The 20,349-nt window shown below is 48.5% G+C and overlaps 1 protein-coding gene across 2 annotated transcripts in view; it reads right to left on the bottom strand.

Moving 5' to 3' along the window:
• LOC121584858 (tetratricopeptide repeat protein 28-like) overlaps window positions 1-20,349 on the bottom strand; it is a 204,819-nt gene that overhangs the window by 27,400 nt on the left and 157,070 nt on the right. For both annotated transcript variants that reach the window (XM_041901032.1, XM_041901033.1), the window contains exons 6-8: window positions 8,419-9,215; window positions 7,676-8,220; window positions 1,856-2,379 (exon numbers count right to left, since the gene is read on the bottom strand). In XM_041901032.1, the coding sequence (XP_041756966.1) occupies window positions 1,856-2,379; window positions 7,676-8,220; window positions 8,419-9,215 (1,866 nt within the window). The remainder of the gene's footprint in view (window positions 1-1,855; window positions 2,380-7,675; window positions 8,221-8,418; window positions 9,216-20,349) is intronic.

The following is a 20,349-nucleotide window of genomic DNA, read 5'->3' as shown; positions in this document are numbered from 1 at the left end:
TTATAACTTGGCTTTACTTCAAGAACTTGCATATAGTATGTGTTTAATTCATGCCTTTCAGATATACAGTGGGGAGAACAAGTATTTGATACACTGCCGATTTTGCAGGTTTTCCTACTTACAAAGCATGTAGAGGTCTGTAATTTTTATCATAGGGACACTTCAACTGTGAGAGACGGAATCTAAAATCACACAGTGGGGAAAAAAAGTATTTAGCCAGCCACCAATTGTGCAAGTTCTCCCACTTAAAAAGATGAGAGAGGCCTGTAATTTTCATCATAGGTACACGTCAACTATGACAGACAAATTGAGGAAAAAAAATCCAGAAAATCACATTGTAGGATTTTTTATTAATTTATTTGCAAATTATGGTGGAAAATAAGTATTTGGTCACCTACAAACAAGCAAGATTTCTGGCTCTCACAGACCTGTAACTTTTTCTTTAAGAGGCTCCTCTGTCCTCCACTCGTTACCTGTATTAATGGCACCTGTTTGAACTTGTTATCAGTATAAAAGACACCTGTCCACAACCTCAAACAGTCACACTCCAAACTCCACTATGGCCAAGACCAAAGAGCTGTCAAAGGACACCAGAAACAAAATTGTAGACCTGCACCAGGCTGGGAAGACTGAATCTGCAATATGTAAGCAGCTTGGTTTGAAGAAATCAACTGTGGGAGCAATTATTAGGAAATGGAAGACATACAAGACCACTGATAATCTCCCTCGATCTGGGGCTCCACGCAAGATCTCACCCCGTGGGGTCAAAATGATCACAAGAATGGTGAGCAAAAATCCCAGAACCACACGGGGGGACCTAGTGAATGACCTGCAGAGAGCTGGGACCAAAGTAACAAAGCCTACACTACGCCGCCAGGGACTCAAATCCTGCAGTGACAGACGTGTCCCCCTGCTTAAGCCAGTACATGTCCAGGCCCATCTGAAGTTTGCTAAAATGCATTTGGATGATCCAGAAGAGGATTGGGAGAATGTCAGATGAAACCAAAATATAACTTTTTGGTAAAAACTCAACTCGTCGTGTTTGGAGGACAAAGAATGCTGAGTTGCATCCAAAGAACACCATACCTACTGTGAAGCATGGGGGTGGAAACATCATGCTTTGGAGCTGTTTTTCTGCAAAGGGACCAGGATGACTGATCCGTGTAAAGGAAAGAATGAATGGGGCCATGTATCGTGAGATTTTGAGTGAAAACCTCCTTCCATCAGCAAGGGCATTGAAGATGAAACGTGGCTGGGTCTTTCAGCATGACAATGATCCCAAACACACCGCCCGGGCAACGAAGGAGTGGCTTCGTAAGAAGCATTTCAAGGTCCTGGAGTGGCCTAGCCAGTCTCCAGATCTCAACCCCATAGAAAATCTTTGGAGGGGAGTTGAAAGTCTGTGTTGCCCAGCGACAGCCCCAAAACATCACTGCTCTAGAGGAGATCTGCATGGAGGAATGGGCCAAAATACCAGCAACAGTGTGTGAAAACCTTGTGAAGACTTACAGAAAACGTTTGACCTGTGTCATTGCCAACAAAGGGTATATAACAAAGTATTGAGAAACTTTTGTTATTGACCAAATACTTATTTTCCACCATAAATTGCAAATAAATTCATTAAAAATCCTACAATGTGATTTTTCTGGATTATTTTTCTCATTTTGTCTGTCATAGTTGACGTGTACCTATGATGAAAATTACAGGCCTCTCTCATCTTTTTAAGTGGGAGAACTTGCACAATTGGTGGCTGACTAAATACTTTTTTTCCCAACTGTATATATATATATATATATATATATATATATATATGAGTAACCCATCCTCCCTTCTATTCCCCGACCCCACCACTCACCTTCCTGCAGATACATGACAGCCTGTGAGTAGTTCTGCAGCGCGTGGTGTGTCCTCCCCAGGCTACCGTAGGCCAGGGTCTTGGCTGCCAGGTCGTTGGTCTGAGCTGCAACACTCAGATGCTGCTCCTGGAACACCACCGCACGCTCATAGTTGCCTAGCGACTCATAGGTGAGGCCCAGGTTGCCATAGGCACGGCTCTGTCGGGCGGGGCTGCCCGTCTCCTCTGCGATCTCCAGGTCACTCTGGTGGCAGCGCAGGGCAGTCTCGTACTCCCCCATGGACTGATACACCACACCCAGGCCGCAGCTAGCGTCACCCTCTAGTGGGCGGTCCTGGGTGTCGCGGGCGATGCCTAGCTGGCGCTCCAGACAGGAGATGGCCTGTTCATAGTTCCCCAGCTGGCTGTGGAGCGCCCCCAGCTCCCCGTAGGCCTGGGCCTTCCCTCCACACTCACCAAGCTCATGGGCCACCACCAGCCGCTTCTCAAAGCAAACCAGGGACTGCTGCAGGTTACCCATCGCCCTGCAGGGGGAGACACAGAGTCAGGGCAGGACGAGGGGGAGTCAAACAGGGTCAACTGGGCAGACAGGGAAAGAGTTAGGTTAACTACATTATATGCCTACTAAAACACCCTGTAATTGCCATCTGGTGCTTTGAACAAACAGACTCGTGCCACAGAGACTGTGTCCTCCAAGCGCACTCCTCTCACAGTAACCCTGTTCATCTCTCTGCTTATCTCCTATCACAGGGATAGTAGAACAGCTTTTATCTAATCTGCACATATGGCCACATTGTGCTATAAGGGAAGAATGAGGAACACACATCACATTGTCACAACAGCAGGAACTATGCCATTTGCCAAGGTCTGCATCATTTCAGTGGGAATTAATATTCAGATTCCCAACAAAAAGCACAGCAGATGACTCTCTGAGGACTGTGTGTGTGTGTGTGTGTGTGTGTGTGTGTAGCAACGCGCATGCCATCTACTTCCTGTTTGAAGGGTGCAAAATCCACTTGATTGATTGCTTTCATTTTACTCCTGTGACTCTTTCATATTCTTGCTTGTGCCTGTCGTTTTTCCTGTTAACATTATGACCACGGAAATGTTTGTAATGACCTGTCAAACACTCCGGTAATGGCTGAAATGGGCTCAATGGAATACATTGTCTTTCCATTTAATCTATAGAAATGCAGGGCCTCCCGAGTGGTGCAGCGGTCTAAGGAACTGGATCGCAGTGCTTGAGGCGTCACTACAGACCCGGGTTCAATCCCAGGCTGCGTCACAATTGGCGTGACCGGAAGTCCCGTAGGGCGGCGCACAATTGGCCCAGCGTTGTCCGGGTTAGGGGAGGGTTTAGCCAGGGCTCATCGCGCTCTAGTGACTCCTTGCGGTGGGCCGGGTGCCTGCAGGCTGACCTTGGTTGTCAGTTGAACGGTGTTTCCTCCGACACATTGGTGCGGGCAGTTGTTAAAATGCGCGGTTTGGCGGGTCATGTTTCAGAGGACGCATGACTCGACCTTTGCCTCTCCTGTTGGGGAGTTGCAGCGATGAGACAAGATCGTAATTGGATATCATGAAAAAAGGGGTAAAAAACAACAACACTTTATGCCACATATAATTGTCTTTATTTTAACAACAAAATATTTTTTAAAATACCTGATAAAATAGGAAAATGTATATATGAGTGTTTTTTTCTTCTTCTAAGATTTCTTTACATTTATTTGACAATAAATGGAATACTTGAATTCTCACCAAAATCCCTCAACTCATTATTTGTCAAATCAAATCAAAGTTTATTGGTTGCGTACACAGATTTGCAGATGTTATCACAGGTGCAGAGAAATGCTTGTGTTTCTTGCTCCAACAGTGCAGTAATACCTAGCAATAAAAAACAATAAACACATAATCCAGAAAAATACACAAATAAATAATATAGGATGAGCCATGACTAGAATACAGTGTACAAAACATTAGGAACACCTTCCTAATATTGAGTTGCACCCCCTTTTGCACTCAGAACAGCCTCAATTCGTAGGAGCATGGACTACAAGGTGTCGAAAGCGTTCCACAGGGATGGTGGCCCATGTTGACTCCAATGCTTCCCATAGTTACGATGTCCTTTCGGTGGTAGACCATTCTTGATATACATGGGAAACTGTTGAGTGTGAAAAACCCATCAGCGTTGCAGTTCTTGACAGACTCAAACCGGTGCGCCTGGCACCTACTACCATACCCCATTCAAAGGCACTTACATATTTTGTCTTGCCAATTCACCGGCAATGGCACACATACACAATCCATGTCTCAATTGTCTCAAGGCTTAAAAATCCTTCTTTAACTTGTCTCCTCCCCTTCATCTACATTGATTGAAGTGGATTTAACAGGTGACATCAATAAGGGATCACCTGGAGTCACCTGGTTAGTCTATGTTTTGTACACTCAGTGTATACATATAAGGTGAGTGAAACAGTATGTAGACATTATTAAAGTGACCAGTGTTCAATGACTCTATGTACATAGGGCAACAGTCTCTAAGGTGAAAGGTAGAGTACCGGGTGGTAGCCGGTACTGGGAGGAGGCCGGCTAGTGGTGACTGTTTAACAGTCTGATGGCCTGGAGATAGAAGCTGTTTTTCAGTCTCTCGGTCCAAGCTTTGATGCACCTGCACTGTCTCCGCCTTCTAGATGGTAGCAGGGTGAACAGGCCGTGGCTCGGGTGGCTGAGGTCCTTGATGATCTTCTTGGTCTTTCAGTGACACCGGGTGCTGTAGATGTCCTGGAGGGCAGGCAGTGTACCAGCGGTGATGCGTTAGGCTGACCACACCACCCTCTGGAGAGCCCTGCGGTTGTGGACGGTGCAATTGCCGTACCAGGCGGTGATACAGCCCAACAGGATGCTCTCAATGGTGCATCTGTAGAAGTTTGTGAGGATCTTAGGGGCCAAGCCAAAGGTCGATAAAGGCGCTGTTGCGCTTACTTTACCACGCTGTCTGTGTGATTGGACCATTTCAGGTTGTCAGTGATGTGCACGCCAAGGAACTTGAAGCTTTTGACCCTCTCCACTGCGGCCCTGTAGTCCATGATCAGCTCTTTCGTTTTGTTGACGTTGAGGGAGTGGTTATTTTCCTGGCACCACTCCGCCAGGGCCCTCACCTCCTCCCTGTAGTCTGTCTCATCGTTGTTGGTAATCAGGCCTACCACTGTTGTGTCGTCAGCAAACTTGATTGAGTTGTCCCTGCCAGTAAAATATTTGATGTGTTATAATTTAGTAAATATCTGATGGATTATAAAAATTCAAAAAGTTTGGAGTATCTTCATCCATTGTCTAACTGTTGCATTTGATTTTAAAACCTTTTAACAATTTCGATGACCGTTGCTAATGTGTGTGTAGGGGGAAGAGGCAGGGAATGAGGAAGGGCTGAGGGGGTAATGATACAATCGGCTGGGGGGTGCTAGATAATATAATTCACCTTCCACTTGGCCTAGATGGGATGTCACATGGAAGATACAGGTTCTGTCTATCTCTGTGAATGGGCTTACACACTGACTAAGACCTGCATTCATACCAAGGTTTTGTTCTCTTGAACGCCTTGCACACGCTGCAGAAACCTTGCAAATAGACCATTTTCACATTCCCAGGCGAAGCAACAATTGCTGGATGTCATTTGAAAAGGACCATTAAAAGAATAAAAGGCTTGAGATTAATTAATGTTGTGTGTTAATGTGAGATGGTTGAGTAAAGTCTCTGGGAGAGAGAGCGCGAGGGCGAGAGCGCGAGGGGGATAGAGAGATGAGGAAGTGAGGATGGTAGGAGTCAGATGTACATTCTTCCCCAGTCAGCTCATGTATGGCTAATGCAGGGTTCTGTCTGATTGTTATGGTGGCTTGTTGATGCACAATAAGAGGAAAAAGTATTCTCTGAAATTAGGACTCGGTTGCTGCCGCCGCGTTTTGTTTCGCCCTGTATTCTATCAGGATGTTATCAGCTCTCAGACGCACATATGGGGAAGAGAAAGTGGAGAAAAGAGAAAGAATGTAAAAGGTTGTCTCGCATTAACTGCGATTCCCCCAGTTTCAGACGTCTGTCTGCCAAAGCCTCTTTGCATACAGATCAGCTGGGGGTCAGTAGGCCAGCACCAGCCTCACTCAGCCTCAGGATCCTCAACACCAACCGTCAAGGTGTCTCTAAACTATGGTGGTCCTGAAGTGCAAGCACCAGCGCAAGCAGAAAAAACAGCAGCGGGCACAAAATGAAAAAAGGATTACGCAAAGTAGGATTACTATGATTATTAGTAATACCCGTCAAAGCAAATTATCTGTCACCGCAACAACCAGAAGAAATTGATATTGTCAACATTCAATGGCAGAACGGCTTTCTGATTGCAACAGTGGCTTAAGTGTATTAGAAATATGATACCTTTAAATGTTATTAACCGAGAAAAAGACAAATTCAAGTTATATTTATACTTTCATCAGCAGGACTCTTCATCTATGATTCAGATATTAGCTTTTCGTAACAGGCAATCAAAGATTTCATGGTTTTAGAGTGCTTTTCTTCCAACCACAGATTTTCATTACAGAGCTACAGCACTGTTCAGTGTGGAGCTACAGAGACACCATGTATACCCAATCCAATCCTTTAGTGACACTTTAGTCCAATCACTACTTCAAGAAGAGGACATTTGGACAGATGACAGTGCTTACCTGGAACAGTATCTAAGTGGCTCATTCAGTGGGAAAAGTGGGTTACTGCAGGGAGTGAGAGAAATGCCAATATTTTGTATGATGTTAGGCCTAAAGCAAATTAGCATGATTTGCCTACTGAGTGACTTGATAAAGAGCTGCACTACATGACCAAAAGTATGTGGACACCTGCTCGTCGAACATCTCATTCCAAAATCATGGGAATTAATATGGAGTTGGGCCCCCCTTTGCTGCTATAATAGCCTCCACTCTTCTGGGAAGGCTTTCCACTAGATGTTGGAATATTGCTGTGGGGACTTGCTTCCATTTAGCCACAAAAGCATTAGTGAGGTCGAGCACTGAGTGTGGGCGATTAGGCCTGGCTTGCAGTCGGCATTCCAATTCATCCCAAAGGTGTTCGATGGGGTTGAGGTCAGGGCTCTGTACAGGCCAGTCAAGTTCTTCCACACCGATCTCGACAAACCATTTCTGTATGGACCTCGCTTTGTGCACAGGGGCAATGCCATACTGAAACAGGAAAGGGCCTTCCCCAAACTGTTGCCACAAAGTTGGAAGCACAGAATCATCTAGAATGTCATTGTATGCTGTAGCATTAAGATTTCCCTTCACTGGAACTAAGGGGCCTAGCCCAAACCATGAAAAACAGCCCCAGACCATTATTCCTCCTCCACCAAACTTTACAGTTGGCACTATGCATTCGTGCTGGTAGCGATCTCCTGGCATGCGCCAAACTCAGATCCGTCCGTCGGACTGCCAGAAGGTGAAGCGTGATTCATCACTCCAGAGAACGCGTTTCCACTGCTCCAGAGTCCAATGGCGGCGAGCTTTACACCCCTCCAGCCGACGCTTGGCATTGCACGTTGCATGTTGATCTTAGGCTTGTGTGCAGCTGCTTGGCCAAAACAGTTATTGTGCTGACGTTGCTTCCAGAGGCAGTTTGGAACTCGGTAGTGAGTGTTACAACCGAGGACAGACCTGTCAGCAACAGGTGTGTCAGAATTAGTCGAATCCACTAATTTGAAGGGGTGTCCACATACTTTTGGCCAGCGTATAACCAGTTACATTACAGGTTTTTACGTATGTTTAGTAGGGGCTAATGAGCGATGTCACTGACCTGTGTCCATTCCCCAGGCCTCGGTAGGCCTTCTCCTGGTCCTGCATGCGGTTCAGGCTCTGGGCCACAGACAGGTACTGGTCGTAGTATTTAATGGCCTCCTCAAAGTCCCCTAAGGCTTCGTAACAGTCTCCCAGGTTACCATAGGCCCTGCCCCGGTCCAGTACGGCCTCGTTGCCACTCAGCTGCTGCAGGGTGGCCAGTTGTTGCTCCAGGTAGCCTATAGCCTCCTCCATCACCCCTACGTTCATCTTGGTGATGCCCATGTTGCCGTAGACCTGGGCCTCTACCCCCGGGTCCTTCAGTCTGCGGCCCAGCTCTAGCTGCTCCTCGTAGCTCTTGAAGGCCATGGCGTACTTCCCCAGGGCCATGTAGACAGCTGCCAGGTGGCCGTGGGCTTTACACTCCCCGGGCACATCGCCCAGCTCCTGGTACACCTCCAGCTCCTGGGTGTGGTAGCCCAGGGCCTTGTCGTACTTCTGCACCAGTCTGTAGGCGGCACCCAGGGCAGCGTAGGCACACGCCTCCATCCTGCGCTCCTTCATCTGAAACAAAGCACAGATAGGATTTCAGTGCATCAGCAAATGACCAACAGCAACAGTATTACATTAACAGCCCTGCCTTTCAAAATCAATGGAGTGCTGTACTTAAAAGTATATAACGTTAATCTCTCTTACTGTATGCAGACAAAGTGGAGACCTTTCCTGTGACTATGACTACAACCAGGACCTAGTGAATCTCACCTGGTGAGCCAGGGCGAGCTGCTGCTCATAGAACTGGATAGCTCCGGTCACATCCTTCCTGCAGACAAAGATGTCCCCCAGGTTGCCCAGGGCTCGGAAGCGGGCCTGCGCATTATTAAGAGACTGGGCTAAAGAGAGCAGGTACTTCTGACACTCCTCTGCCTTGGTAAAGTCACCCAGAGCCTTGAAGGCCAGTCCAAGGTTACAGTAGGCCTTGGCCTGGCTCAGCTTGTCATGCAGGTCCTTAGCCAGGGCTAGGTCCTGCTCATAGTACTTGACAGCGTCCTGGTAGCTTCCCAGGCAGTAGTGGGCGTAGCCCAGGTTGTGGCAGACTTTCCCCTCACTCTCCATGTCCTGGAGGTCAGGGGACAAGCGGAGGTACTGCTCGTAGTAGGGCACGGCTTGGGGGAACTCTCCCCGGGAGCAGTGGAAGTTCCCCAGGTTGCCCAGTGCGCGAGCCTCACTCTGGACGTCTCGCAGCTCGCGGGCGATGTTGAGGTGGTTCTGGTAGTGCTGCAGGGCGCGGTCGTGGGCCCCCAGAGCCTGGTAGGCCACGGCCAGGTTACCATGGGTGGAGGCCTGGGAGGCTCGGTCGTTGACCTCCATGGAGATCTGTAGCTCCTGGCGGTGGTAGCGCACAGCCTGGTCAAAGGCCCCCAGCGCGTTGTAGGCGTTGCCCATGTTACCGTAGGCCCGGCCCTGGGCAGCATAGTCACTGAGCTCCTGGGCGATGGAGAGGTGGGTTTTGTGGAGTTTCAGTGCAGTCTCATAGTCTCCTTTCATCTGGTGGATAATGCCTGTGGACAGGGGAGAGGAGAGAGGGAGAAGAAGAGGAAGGGGGCAAGATTAATATCCCATTCACAGGAAAATAGGAGTTCACTTCAAGTGCCTCATCAGACAGCCACATTATGTAGAAAGCAACAGTCATTTGGTAGTTAAAATATGTTTTCTGCTGAGCCATCTGTTCCCTGATCAGGGAGCACACGTTCCACATGAAATATGGTCATTAAAATGAAGCACAATCACACAGCGTTATAAAGACATCAAAATGGAATCATTCCATTGTCTAAACTGTCCTTGATGATTGTGTCTTGAAAGAATATCAGCAAAACCAACTTTTCCGCAGGGGCTGAAACAACTGAGAAGGAGAGAGAGAGAGAACAAGAGAGAGAAAGAGTGGGCAGAGACGATTAATAACAGAGAACCCTTTGGATCTTTTATAAAACACCATCCTCCTGAAAACAAAAGCTTTATCCTTGTAGCCAGCATGCACATACACACAGCGGAGTGTCTATCCATCTCTATCCATCTAGCCTCCTTTCCTCTGAGAGCCACACTCGGCTCTGAGTCCTTCTGACTGTTGTCACCCGTCTTTCCATAAAATTATAATAACACTCCTAATATCAGAGCACAGTGGCTCCCCGGAGCAAGGGAATAGAGGAGGAGAGAAGGGGATGGCCGCAGGCTAGCGGATGTAGTCAGAGCTGGAGCCGGGGCGTAATGATCCTCAACACATAAAGAGAGGATCACACGGCGGGCCTGGCGCTGCATGGTGGGGCGGGTGGAGCACCTATTAATCTAACAGGCCTGGCTAACTGTGGCTCCCCTGCATTGGCATCAGTGTGGGCTAATGGAACTGGGAGACCAGCCGCACCACTCAGAGGGCACTGGGACGGGGACGGGCCCGCCTTGGCAGGGTAGTGTGGGAAACAGGGAAGTGGGACAGGAGAGGGGGGCATTTGTGGGTTGTGGTGGGAACTTGATGGTGCCACTGGGATTAGCGACCACCATGTGCGTTTTCTGACTTTTCCCTACCAGAACCTGCCACAGTACTGGCGCATGCAGAGGCTAAATAAACAGACGGTAAACAGCCAACTTAACAAACCCAAAATTACATGACTACTGGCGCTATAGATGTGGAGGCCATTAGAGTTGTTTGTTCAGTTAAAAGCCTTTCTTGTTTTATTTTGTATTCAATTTTGTGGTATCCAATTGGTAGTTACAGTCTTGTCCCATCGCTGCAACTCCCGTATGGACTCAGAAGAGGCGAAGGTCGAGAGCCGTGCGTCCTCCAAAACACAACCCAGCCGAGCCGCACTGCTTCTTGACACAATGCCCGCTTAACCCGGAAGCCAGCCGCACCAATGTGTCGGAGGAAACACTGTACACCTGGCGAACGTGTCAGCGTGCACTGCGCCCAGCCCGCCACAGGAGTCGCTAGTGCGCGATGGGACAAGAATACCCCTGCCGGCCAAACCCTCCCCTAACCTGGACGATGCTGGGCCAATTGTGCGCCGCCCCATGGATCTCCCGGTTGCGGCCGGGATGTATAAATCCAGGTATCAAGGAAGGGGGATTACCCACACAAGGTCAATTGGATGGCAGAATATTTATTTGATTTGCCTAGCCCATAGATAGTGGCGTAGCCCCAATCCATAGATGGGCTCACCTTTGTGATAATTCACCCCCAGTTCCATCACAGTTTTACAGTGTAAAGGAAAGCCCTCAGTAGAGGTGGAACAGTAGTTCAGCACTTGATTGTTTCTGTGTAGTTCTGTCTCAAGGTTAAAGTGTCATAGACTTACCTGAATCAGTAATCATCAGGTCAACACCTGAAGGAATGAACATGCTAAGCATACTACAGACAAAACAAGAGACAGTACAATTCTTTGTACAGATTGCCAGAAAGAATACAATATGGATAAGTAACATACTGTATAAAGAATTGATCAACTGTTACTAACACTTTTATAATGACAAATGGTAGGCAGAATAGGCTTTTGGCATTGGATGTCTACAGTTACAGTAGACTGACATTGGCACATCACATATCATGGACAGAGCCCAGCCTCAAGCCCAGCCTCAAGCCCAGCCTCAAGCCCAGCCTCAAGCCCAGCCACAGTCCCAGTTCCAGCCCAGCCGAGGCCCAGAGCATGTTAACATTCACAGCAGGCTGGTCGGAGGAGCACTGACCGCCTTCTCCCTCCACAAAGTCATTGCCAAGGTTATGTCTTCCCTTTGGAGCTTATCCCACAGAGGGTATAATGCCTATTGATGTATCACCAGCTAACATGGCCCCAGCCCTCCCCTGAGTCCCCTGCTTGAGGCTAAAATTGGAGCTGGGATCTGGGGCTCAAGGGCTGGGGTGGGGGCTGGGGAGAAAGGCTGGAGTTGGGGCTGGGGGTGAGTTTGGCGCTGGAGCTACACCTGGAGCCGGAAGAGATGAGGACCTAAGGCTATGCCGGGGGCCAGACAAGTGGTCAGAAAACAATCTCTGTCTCCGCCAAATTGTAAGAGGATTACAAGAACCCCTGGGTCCCTGTATGATAGTAAATAATAGCATGTTTTGGGCCTCAGGTGGTAAATGCTGTTGGTACACAAACCAGGGGGAATGATGGTGATTGGCTGGACAGCTGGATAAGAAAGGGGCAGTGATAGATACACTGATTTCAAATGACCCCATCAAGAAGTAATTCTAAGAGAGAGGAGGGATTGACTCCTGTGGACCCCTGTTATGGCCATGCAATTCACTCCGACTGCACAAAAAGCATTTCTCTCAGACTGCACAATAATCTTTGTTATGTTACATACAGTATATAAGCTAAATCCCAGAGGTTATTTGAGTCTGCAGCTCCATAATTTCCATCTGCACAGTGAGCACAGACAATGACTGTGAAAAAAGAGGGATCAAACAACAAGCAAAATATCCCTCACTCGCCACACACACACACACACACACACACACACACACACACACACACACACACACACACACACACACACACACACACACACACACACACACACACACACACACACACACACACACACACCTACTTTATCCCATTCACCACACCGTATCTAAAGACATTAAAAGGTGGGCAATGCGTTGTCACTTTGCATTACACAGGCGCGCAGTGTGAGAGAGAAATGCTGCAATGATGACTTTGAGGGATGGTGTGTTGTTCTTAGTAAATCACTGTGTCATTCTGTGCTGTGTGTGGAGGGAGGCTGTGGAGGTCTGCAGCTCTGTGGAGCTGTCTGCTAGCTGCCTCTCTACTCTGCTGCTCTGCTCTGCCCAGCTAAGAGGATTTCAGCAACAATAGAGTCTCTGCCACTGTGCCGGGGTGATACCAGGGATAGAAGAAAGATGGCCAATCACCAAGCAGCCATCGGCCCTGGCCTAGAATTCAAACTCTAGCTTACCCTCCATTCATATTTCAGTTAGCCCAACACTGTGTCAACACAAGGGCTTGAAGAATGAATACAAAACAACATATTCAATTGTTATGTACAAATCAATGGTCTAGAAAATTGCAGGACCAATTTAAAGTGGTTAGAATGTAAAAAAGCAGATGCATAATTGCTTTCTAGACATTAACACTGGGTGCTGTGTGTGTTGAGACCTGTGGGGAGCGGTAGAGAGCTGAGGCAGAGAAGGCAGGCAGGGTACTGAGTGGGGGTGGGGTGGAGTGGAGTGGGGGTCTGGGTCTGGGTCTAGGCTTAGGTACCAAATCCTCACTCACAAACACAGACATCTCCCACGGCCTGACAGACACGCTGAGAGAGACAGGAAGGTGGAAGATAAAAAGAAAGGGGGATGGATAGATGGATGTGTGCTGAGTGGGAGGCCTGCCAACACAAGCACACACAGACAGGCCGCTGCACCCCTCCACCCCTCCTTCCTCTCCGCTCTCTCCAGCTGACCCTTCATTATCCTGCAGGACTGTTACGGCTAACCCTGCTAAACCACAGTGAAACCTCTGTTACTTCTGGATCTATGATAGCTCTGGATAGTTATGTATCTTATCCTCAATGTCCAGAGCATTGAACAAGACAAGTTTTATTGCGCCTCAGGTTTTCCATTTTGTAAAGAGATCAAATTCCATTTTGAAGTTGTGGATGGGCTAAGGAAAAGGCAGCTATACATTTTCTAAATGCAAAGGAATGCTGTTGCTGTTTTGTTTGAGTTAATAGTGACACAGTGAATGGATTCATATTAAACACATACAGTACATAGCTATACGTGGAAGGTGGGAGAATGTTGGAACAGGCTTCCAGTCCAGTATTTGGCATTGTCCTCTGTCATGAGACTGGGCTGAAGGGGGCCATGGAGAGGGGGAACTAACTGCTGCTTTTCCATGAACATGACAGTGGGCCAAGCAGCATAGATCTGATACATTAGGAACTCTCCAGAAGAGGAGAAAGAGACTGGCATCCAATGTAATCACCTCAACCCCCCTACCCTCCCTCTGTCCATAGTAAAGTATATAAGAATCACAACCCCCTCCCTCCATACACAGTATAGTAACTAGGTGTTTTCCATTCCAGTCCTTCCTGTCTGTGTGCCCTGAACCAGGGGCATGGCAGGTTATATTTACCTGTGGAACATTAACAGCACGGCCCTGTTGGCCCTAATGATCCTGAAGAAAGACCTTGAGATGTCACCTCAACAGGATAAATGCACATGTTATGTTTGGTTTCCCTCACTCCCTGTCTCCTTCCCTCTAGCATTCTTCCATTCACTCTGTCTGTTCCATTAGGCTGGATAAATTCCTCTGTAAATCCAGCCGCTGCTCTCCTACCCCTGCCTTCTCCCCTCCCTCCTTATAAAAAGACTAGGCTGTTTCCAACGACAACCAACCTGAGATCTCTCCCTCCCTGACTGCCTCAGTCTGCTCTCTGCTCCAGACCACATGGCTGTGTTTCTGTGTGAGCCATGTAGCCAATCCCCTGCAGGACTCCACAGAAGACTTTTCATGTTGGGGTTAGGGAGAGTATATTAGGAAAGGCCTAAAGCCATTTCAACTCAGAGTTTCTCTCTCTCCCTCACCCTGAATCTCTCCTGACCCAGTGAGTAGTACACCCAGAACAGTGTTCTTTATAGCTCTGTTCTGTTGGGCTCTGCCCACTGGGCACAGACGTCAATTAAACGTCTATTCCACGTTGGTTCAATGTAATTTCATTGAAATGATGTGGAAACAACGTTGATTCAACCAGTGTGTGCCCAGTGGGTGTGCTGTTGTTTTGTTGCGTTTCCTGCTTGATTTAGCTTTGTCTCAGCATTAAGAGGTCCTCTGGGAACCAGGGTGAAAACAAGGAAAGTAATAGCTTAATTAAAACTGTTACCTCCGGCCCTGTTAACTGATGGAGTCGCCATTTCAAAATACTTTTTTTAGAAGAGAGGGAGAGAAGAGAGGGAGAGAAGAGAGGGAGAGAAGAGAGGGAGTGAAGAGAGGGAGAGAAGAGAGGGAGAGAAGGGTACAAACAGCTTCCAAACAAACTTATTAAAAACCTCTTTGAAGTGAATTGCAGGAGAAAATAATACAATTTAGATTCTGTTTCATGAATAACAGAAATGTGAGCTAAATGCAAAAGCCACCACTCCAGTCCTCTCCGAGATATTAAATAATGCTGCCTAGGGGGTAAGTTAGCCGGTTAATGAATAATAAACAGAGGCTGGAAAGCAACATTTTCATATCCTTTATAGGTCAGCATGCACTGAGCCAAGGCTCCTGTCACCACTGGGCATCAGTCAGCCAACCAGCCTCAGTAATAAAGCATGTTACTATCTGTCACGTTCGTTTACAGACGGGACGGACCAAGGCGCAGCGTGATATGCGTACATGTTTATTTAAAGGAATAAACAACCGACAAAATAACAAACAAAACAAAACGTGAAGTCCAAGGCAGCACAGCACAACATACCTTAACACGGAACAAGATCCCACAACCCACTAGTGCCAATAGGCTACCTAAGTATGGGCCCCAATCAGAGACAACGAGCTACAGCTGCCTCTGATTGGGAACCACACCGGCCAACATAGATCTAAACGATCTAGATCTAAACATAGAAAATGCAACATAGAACAAACCACACAGAAAATACACACCCTGACTCCACAAATACGAGTCCCCAGAGTCAGGGCGTGACACTATCGCTGTGCTGAGCAGAGTGCTAGCTGGCTACATGCTACCTGTAAGCCATGACAGGGGCCGCTCCACCCTCTCCACATCAACATAGATCATCAGAGAAGACCTGAGAGCAGAATAAAAAATCTGGGGAAAAATACTTTCTTTCTTCATGTTCTCTACCCCTCGCTATACGATACTGCTATTTCTCTCCTCTCTTAAGCTTGTTAATCTTACCCTTGATCATGTCTTCTCGTTTTGTGTACAACATGTTTTATCTCTGCATGGTGGTGATTCAAAGCAAGAGGACTGTACAGTAGGCTACAGTATGTTAAGTTGGCTACAGTATGTGGGGGAATGACTAGGCAACAACAACATTCCTCCCACCACCATCACCACAAACAACAACAACAAAAACAGTGTAATCATATATATATATTTTTACCCACTTAATTCTCTGTCATCTTCATTATTCAGCTCTTGGAGAATCAGCTATTAAAGGTAATTAAGCGATTCATCAAGTCAGTTTCAATTACTTGGAGCCTGACAGCCGCAGATTACAATCACTAGAGGTGAGGGGAAAAGAGAGAGAGCCAGAGATAGAGAAAGAAAGAAAGAAAGAAAGAAAGAAAGAAAGAAAGAAAGAAAGAAAGAAAGAAAGAAAGAAAGAAAGAAAGAAAGAAAGAAAGAAAGAAAGAAAGAAAGAAAGAAAGAAAGAAAGAAAGAAAGAAAGAAAGAAAGAAAGAGAGGACAGAGAGGTAAGGCCCTGTCAGGCAGAGAGAAGGAGAGCAAGGATAGAGAGAATAAAGAAACAAGGAAAAAGGGGAATGGAAAAACAAGAGGTAGATACAGGAGGGCAACATCAACACAATCACCTAACACTCCACCTCCCTCCCAGCCATCACCATGAAGCACTGCAGCTTGTCCTTGGCAGTACGGAGCAACAGGCCCACTCTCCTCCTCCTCCTCCTCCTCCTCCTCCTCCATTGTGCTCTGGTTTTGTCACAAGCTGTGGCTTTTTGACGCTACATCAAATACAATGTAATTATTGTGTCATGGAATTTGAAGTCTTGTTGCTGCCGATGTATACTTGCTGTTACTGGTGGGACTAAAGATCCTCTTGATGCCAAGCTAGCTGGAAAGAAGGGCACAATCTTTTTATTTTTTTCATGTAGTCCACCGTTAAGAGCACAGTCTTAACGGTGGACTATTCAGTCCTGGGGCCCCCCCTGGGTGCACGTTTGGGTTTTTTCCCTAGCACTACACAGCTGATTCAAATAATCAAAGCTTGATGATGAGTTGGTTATTTGAATCAGCTGTGTAGTGTTAGGGCAAAAACCAAAATGTGCACCCAGGGGGGGCCCCCCATGACCAAGTTTGGGAAACTCTGGACTACGGTGCCCTGGCTAAGAAATGCACTGCCCCCTATTGCAGGGCTCAAATGTAGCATCATAAACTGTACTCGCTAGAGGCCCTGTTTTACGACCTTTCTGAATATTCATAGATGGAACCTAAGTGCTTACCGCACTGGTTGGGTGTTATGCTGGTCAAAGGCGAGCAGCGTCAATTTATCTTTGGCTGATTGACCTTGGTCCCTGCTTCCACACTCTCACTTCTGAGGATAGCAATAAGTCATCCTGGAGAACCATTATGTATCTTAGTTGTCCATTAGAGTCAGCTTTACAACTGTCTTGATGGCTGTCGTAAGCCATGCCACCAACATACTGTATATTGTAATGGCTGGACTCAAATACAGCTGAATGTGCTATGTCGTAGACCTCTCCTTAGAGGTGGGACGATAAACCATAAATGATCGACATTGACAATGGCATTTTGCTGATATCGTTCATTACGATAAGTAGCCTATACTGGAGAAATGTGAAGTTTGAAATGAAACAAGTTTGCTAATAAGAGTGATTGTTATTGGGAGAATTGATGGCTACAACCATCAAACTAGTTGTCACGTTTGTTGAAGGACGGGTCAGACCAAGGCGCAGCGTGAAATGCATACATGTTTATTATAAAAATAAACACACGAACAAAAACAACATAACGTGAAGTCCTCAGGCTAAACACAATACAAGCCTATACACAGAACAAGATCCCACAACTAAGGATTGCAAACAGGCTACTTAAGTATGATCCCCAATCAGAGACAACGAGCAACAGCTGCCTCTGATTGGGAATCACACCCGGCCAAACATAGATGTAGAACAACTAGAACTAAACATAGAATATACAACATAGATTTCCACACCCTGACTCAACATACAAGAGTCCCATAAGTCAGGGTGTGACAGTACCCCCCCCAAAGGTGCGGACTCCGACCGCACAAACCTGACATAACAGGGTAGGGTCCGGGTGGGCATTCTGCCTCGGAGGTGGATCCGGGGCGTGACAACCACATTCTCTCAGCCACCCCGTTGCGCCCCTGGTCTGGTCTAGACCTCGGCGCGCTGCTTCCCCTCTGCTTCCTCCCACGATGCACCAAGCCCTGTCTGGGCCCTGGTGTGGGAGACCCCGAACCTGGAGAGGGGCTGACGTCTGGGTCTGGACTGGAGCCGCTGACCGGAGCTGGACTGGGCACCGGTGGAGCGGACTGAACTGGCTCCGGAGTGGAGCTGCAGACCGGAGCTGGACTTGGCACCGGTGGAGCGGACTGCTCTGGCTCCGGAATGGAGCTGCTGACCGGAGCTGGACTATGCACCGGTGGAGCGGACTGCTCTGGCTCCGGAATGGAACTGCTGACCGGAGCTGGACTAGACCCCGGTGGAGCGGATTGCTCTGGCTCCGGAGTAGAACTGCTGACCGGAGCTGGACTGGGCACCGGTGGAGCAGACTGCTCTGGCTCCGGAGTGGAGCAACCGACCGGAGCTGGATCAGGCACCGGTGGAGCGGACTACTCTGGCTCCGGAGTGGAGCAGCTGACCGGTGCCGGACCAGGCACCGGTGGAACGGGCACGGGCCGTGCCGGACTGGACACACGCACCACTGGTCTGGTGCGAGGAGCAGGCATGGGCCGGACCGGACAAGGAACACGCACCACTGGTCTGGTGCGAGGAGCAGGAACGGGCCGGGCCGGACTGGCAACACGCACCACTGGCTTGGTGCGAGGAACAGGAACGGGCCTGGCCGGACTGGGAACACGCACCACTGGCTTGGTGCGGGAAGCAGGTACAGGCCGGGCCGGACTGGGGACACACCACTGGCTTGTTGCGGGGAGCAGGGACGGGTCGTACCGGGCTGGTGACACGCACCACTGGCTTGGTGCGAGGAGCAGGAACGGGCCGGCCCGGACTGGGAGCACGCACCACTGGTCTGGTGTGAGGAGCAGGCACGGGCCGGGCTGGCGACACGCACCACTGGCTTGGTGCGAGGAGCAGGACGGGCAGGGCCGGACTGGGAGCACGCACCACTGGTCTGGTGTGAGGAGCAGGAACGGGCCGGGCCTGACTGGGAGCACGCACCACTGGTCTGGTGTGAGGAGCAGGAACGGGCCGGGCCGGACTGGGGACACACACCACTGGCTTGGTGCGAGGAGCAGGTACGGGCCGTACAGGACTGGTGAGGTGCACTGGTGACACAGTGCGTAGAACTGGAGCAGGATATACTGGACCTTGGAGGCGCACTGGAGACCAGGAGCGTTGAGCCGGCACAACCCGTCCTGGCTGGCTGCCCACTTTCGCACGACACGTGCGGGGCGCTGGCACAGAACGCACTGGGCTGTGCATGCGCACTGGCGATACAGTGCGTCTCTCCGCATACATGGGTTCCTCAATTAACCCACGCTCCTTATGTTGCCTAACCAGCTCCTCTCTCCGTGCATCTACTTCCTCCTGCAGTGCCTCCTCTTGAATGGAGCTCTCCCGCTCTATTCTCGCTATCAGCCCCCGTAATGTGGTGGCCTCCTCTCTTACCCTGCAGATCCGATCCTTCTCTCTCTCTCGGCAATCCTCCTCTAGTGAGGACTCCTCCGGGAGCCCCCACGAGTTAGGGAACAGAAACTCATCGTCGTCGTCATCCTCCGACTCCTCAGTATAAAACTGTTCCCACTCTTGTTCCCATGGTCGTAGGGACTCAACCTGGAAACCCACCGGGTGCAGTGGTCGGGGCTCTTCTCTCTCGCTCCCCGACCACCCCTTTAGCCACCCCAAAAAAATTATTGGGGCTGCCTCTCGGGCTTCCTTCTCGGCCGGCGCCTTCTGTGTTGCCGTTGCTCCTCTCCTGCCTGGGCTTCCACCTTCGCCCAGGGTCCTTTCACCGCAAATATCTCCTCCCAAGACCAAATGCTCCTGGGCACGCTGCTTGGTCCGTGTTTGGTGGGATCTTCTGTCACGTTCGTTGAAGGACGGGTCAGACCAAGGCGCAGCGTGAAATGCATACATGTTTATTATAAAAATAAATAAACAAACAAACAAAAACAACAAAACAACGTAACGTGAAGTCCTCAGGCTAAACACAATACAAGCCTATACACGGAACAAGATCCCACAACTAAGGATTGCAAACAGGCTACTTAAGTATGATCCTCAATCAGAGACAACGAGCAACAGCTGCCTCTGATTGGGAATTACACCCGGCCAAACATAGAAGTAGAACAACTAGAACTAAACATAGAATATACAACATAGATTTCCACACCCTGACTCAACATACAAGAGTCCCATAAGTCAGGGTGTGACACTAGTAGTAGTAGTTTAAAGGATAATAAAAAAAGGTGGTTATTAACTTATTGTTCTATTTATTGTTATCACATCAATTCAGGCAATTTATGGCTATATGGATTTTTGTCCACATGGCCCAGCTCTCCCTCTGCTGCTATTGAATAATCATAGGGGTACCTTTATCCCCTGTTGCACTACGTTTTATCATTATGTTCGCCCTGCATTGGAAAGGTTACATTGCTAATCATTTTATTTCTGCAGGTTTTGACCATCAGATGACTAGGGCTTTGAAAAAGGGACAATAATTACATTTGAGCTCCAATCAAAAGGCCTGATCTTATAGACTTAATTTCCC

Source organism: Coregonus clupeaformis, chromosome 16 (genome assembly GCF_020615455.1).
Source record: "Coregonus clupeaformis isolate EN_2021a chromosome 16, ASM2061545v1, whole genome shotgun sequence".
NCBI lineage: Eukaryota > Metazoa > Chordata > Actinopteri > Salmoniformes > Salmonidae > Coregonus > Coregonus clupeaformis.
This window is presented reverse-complemented; position numbering and strand designations above follow the sequence as displayed.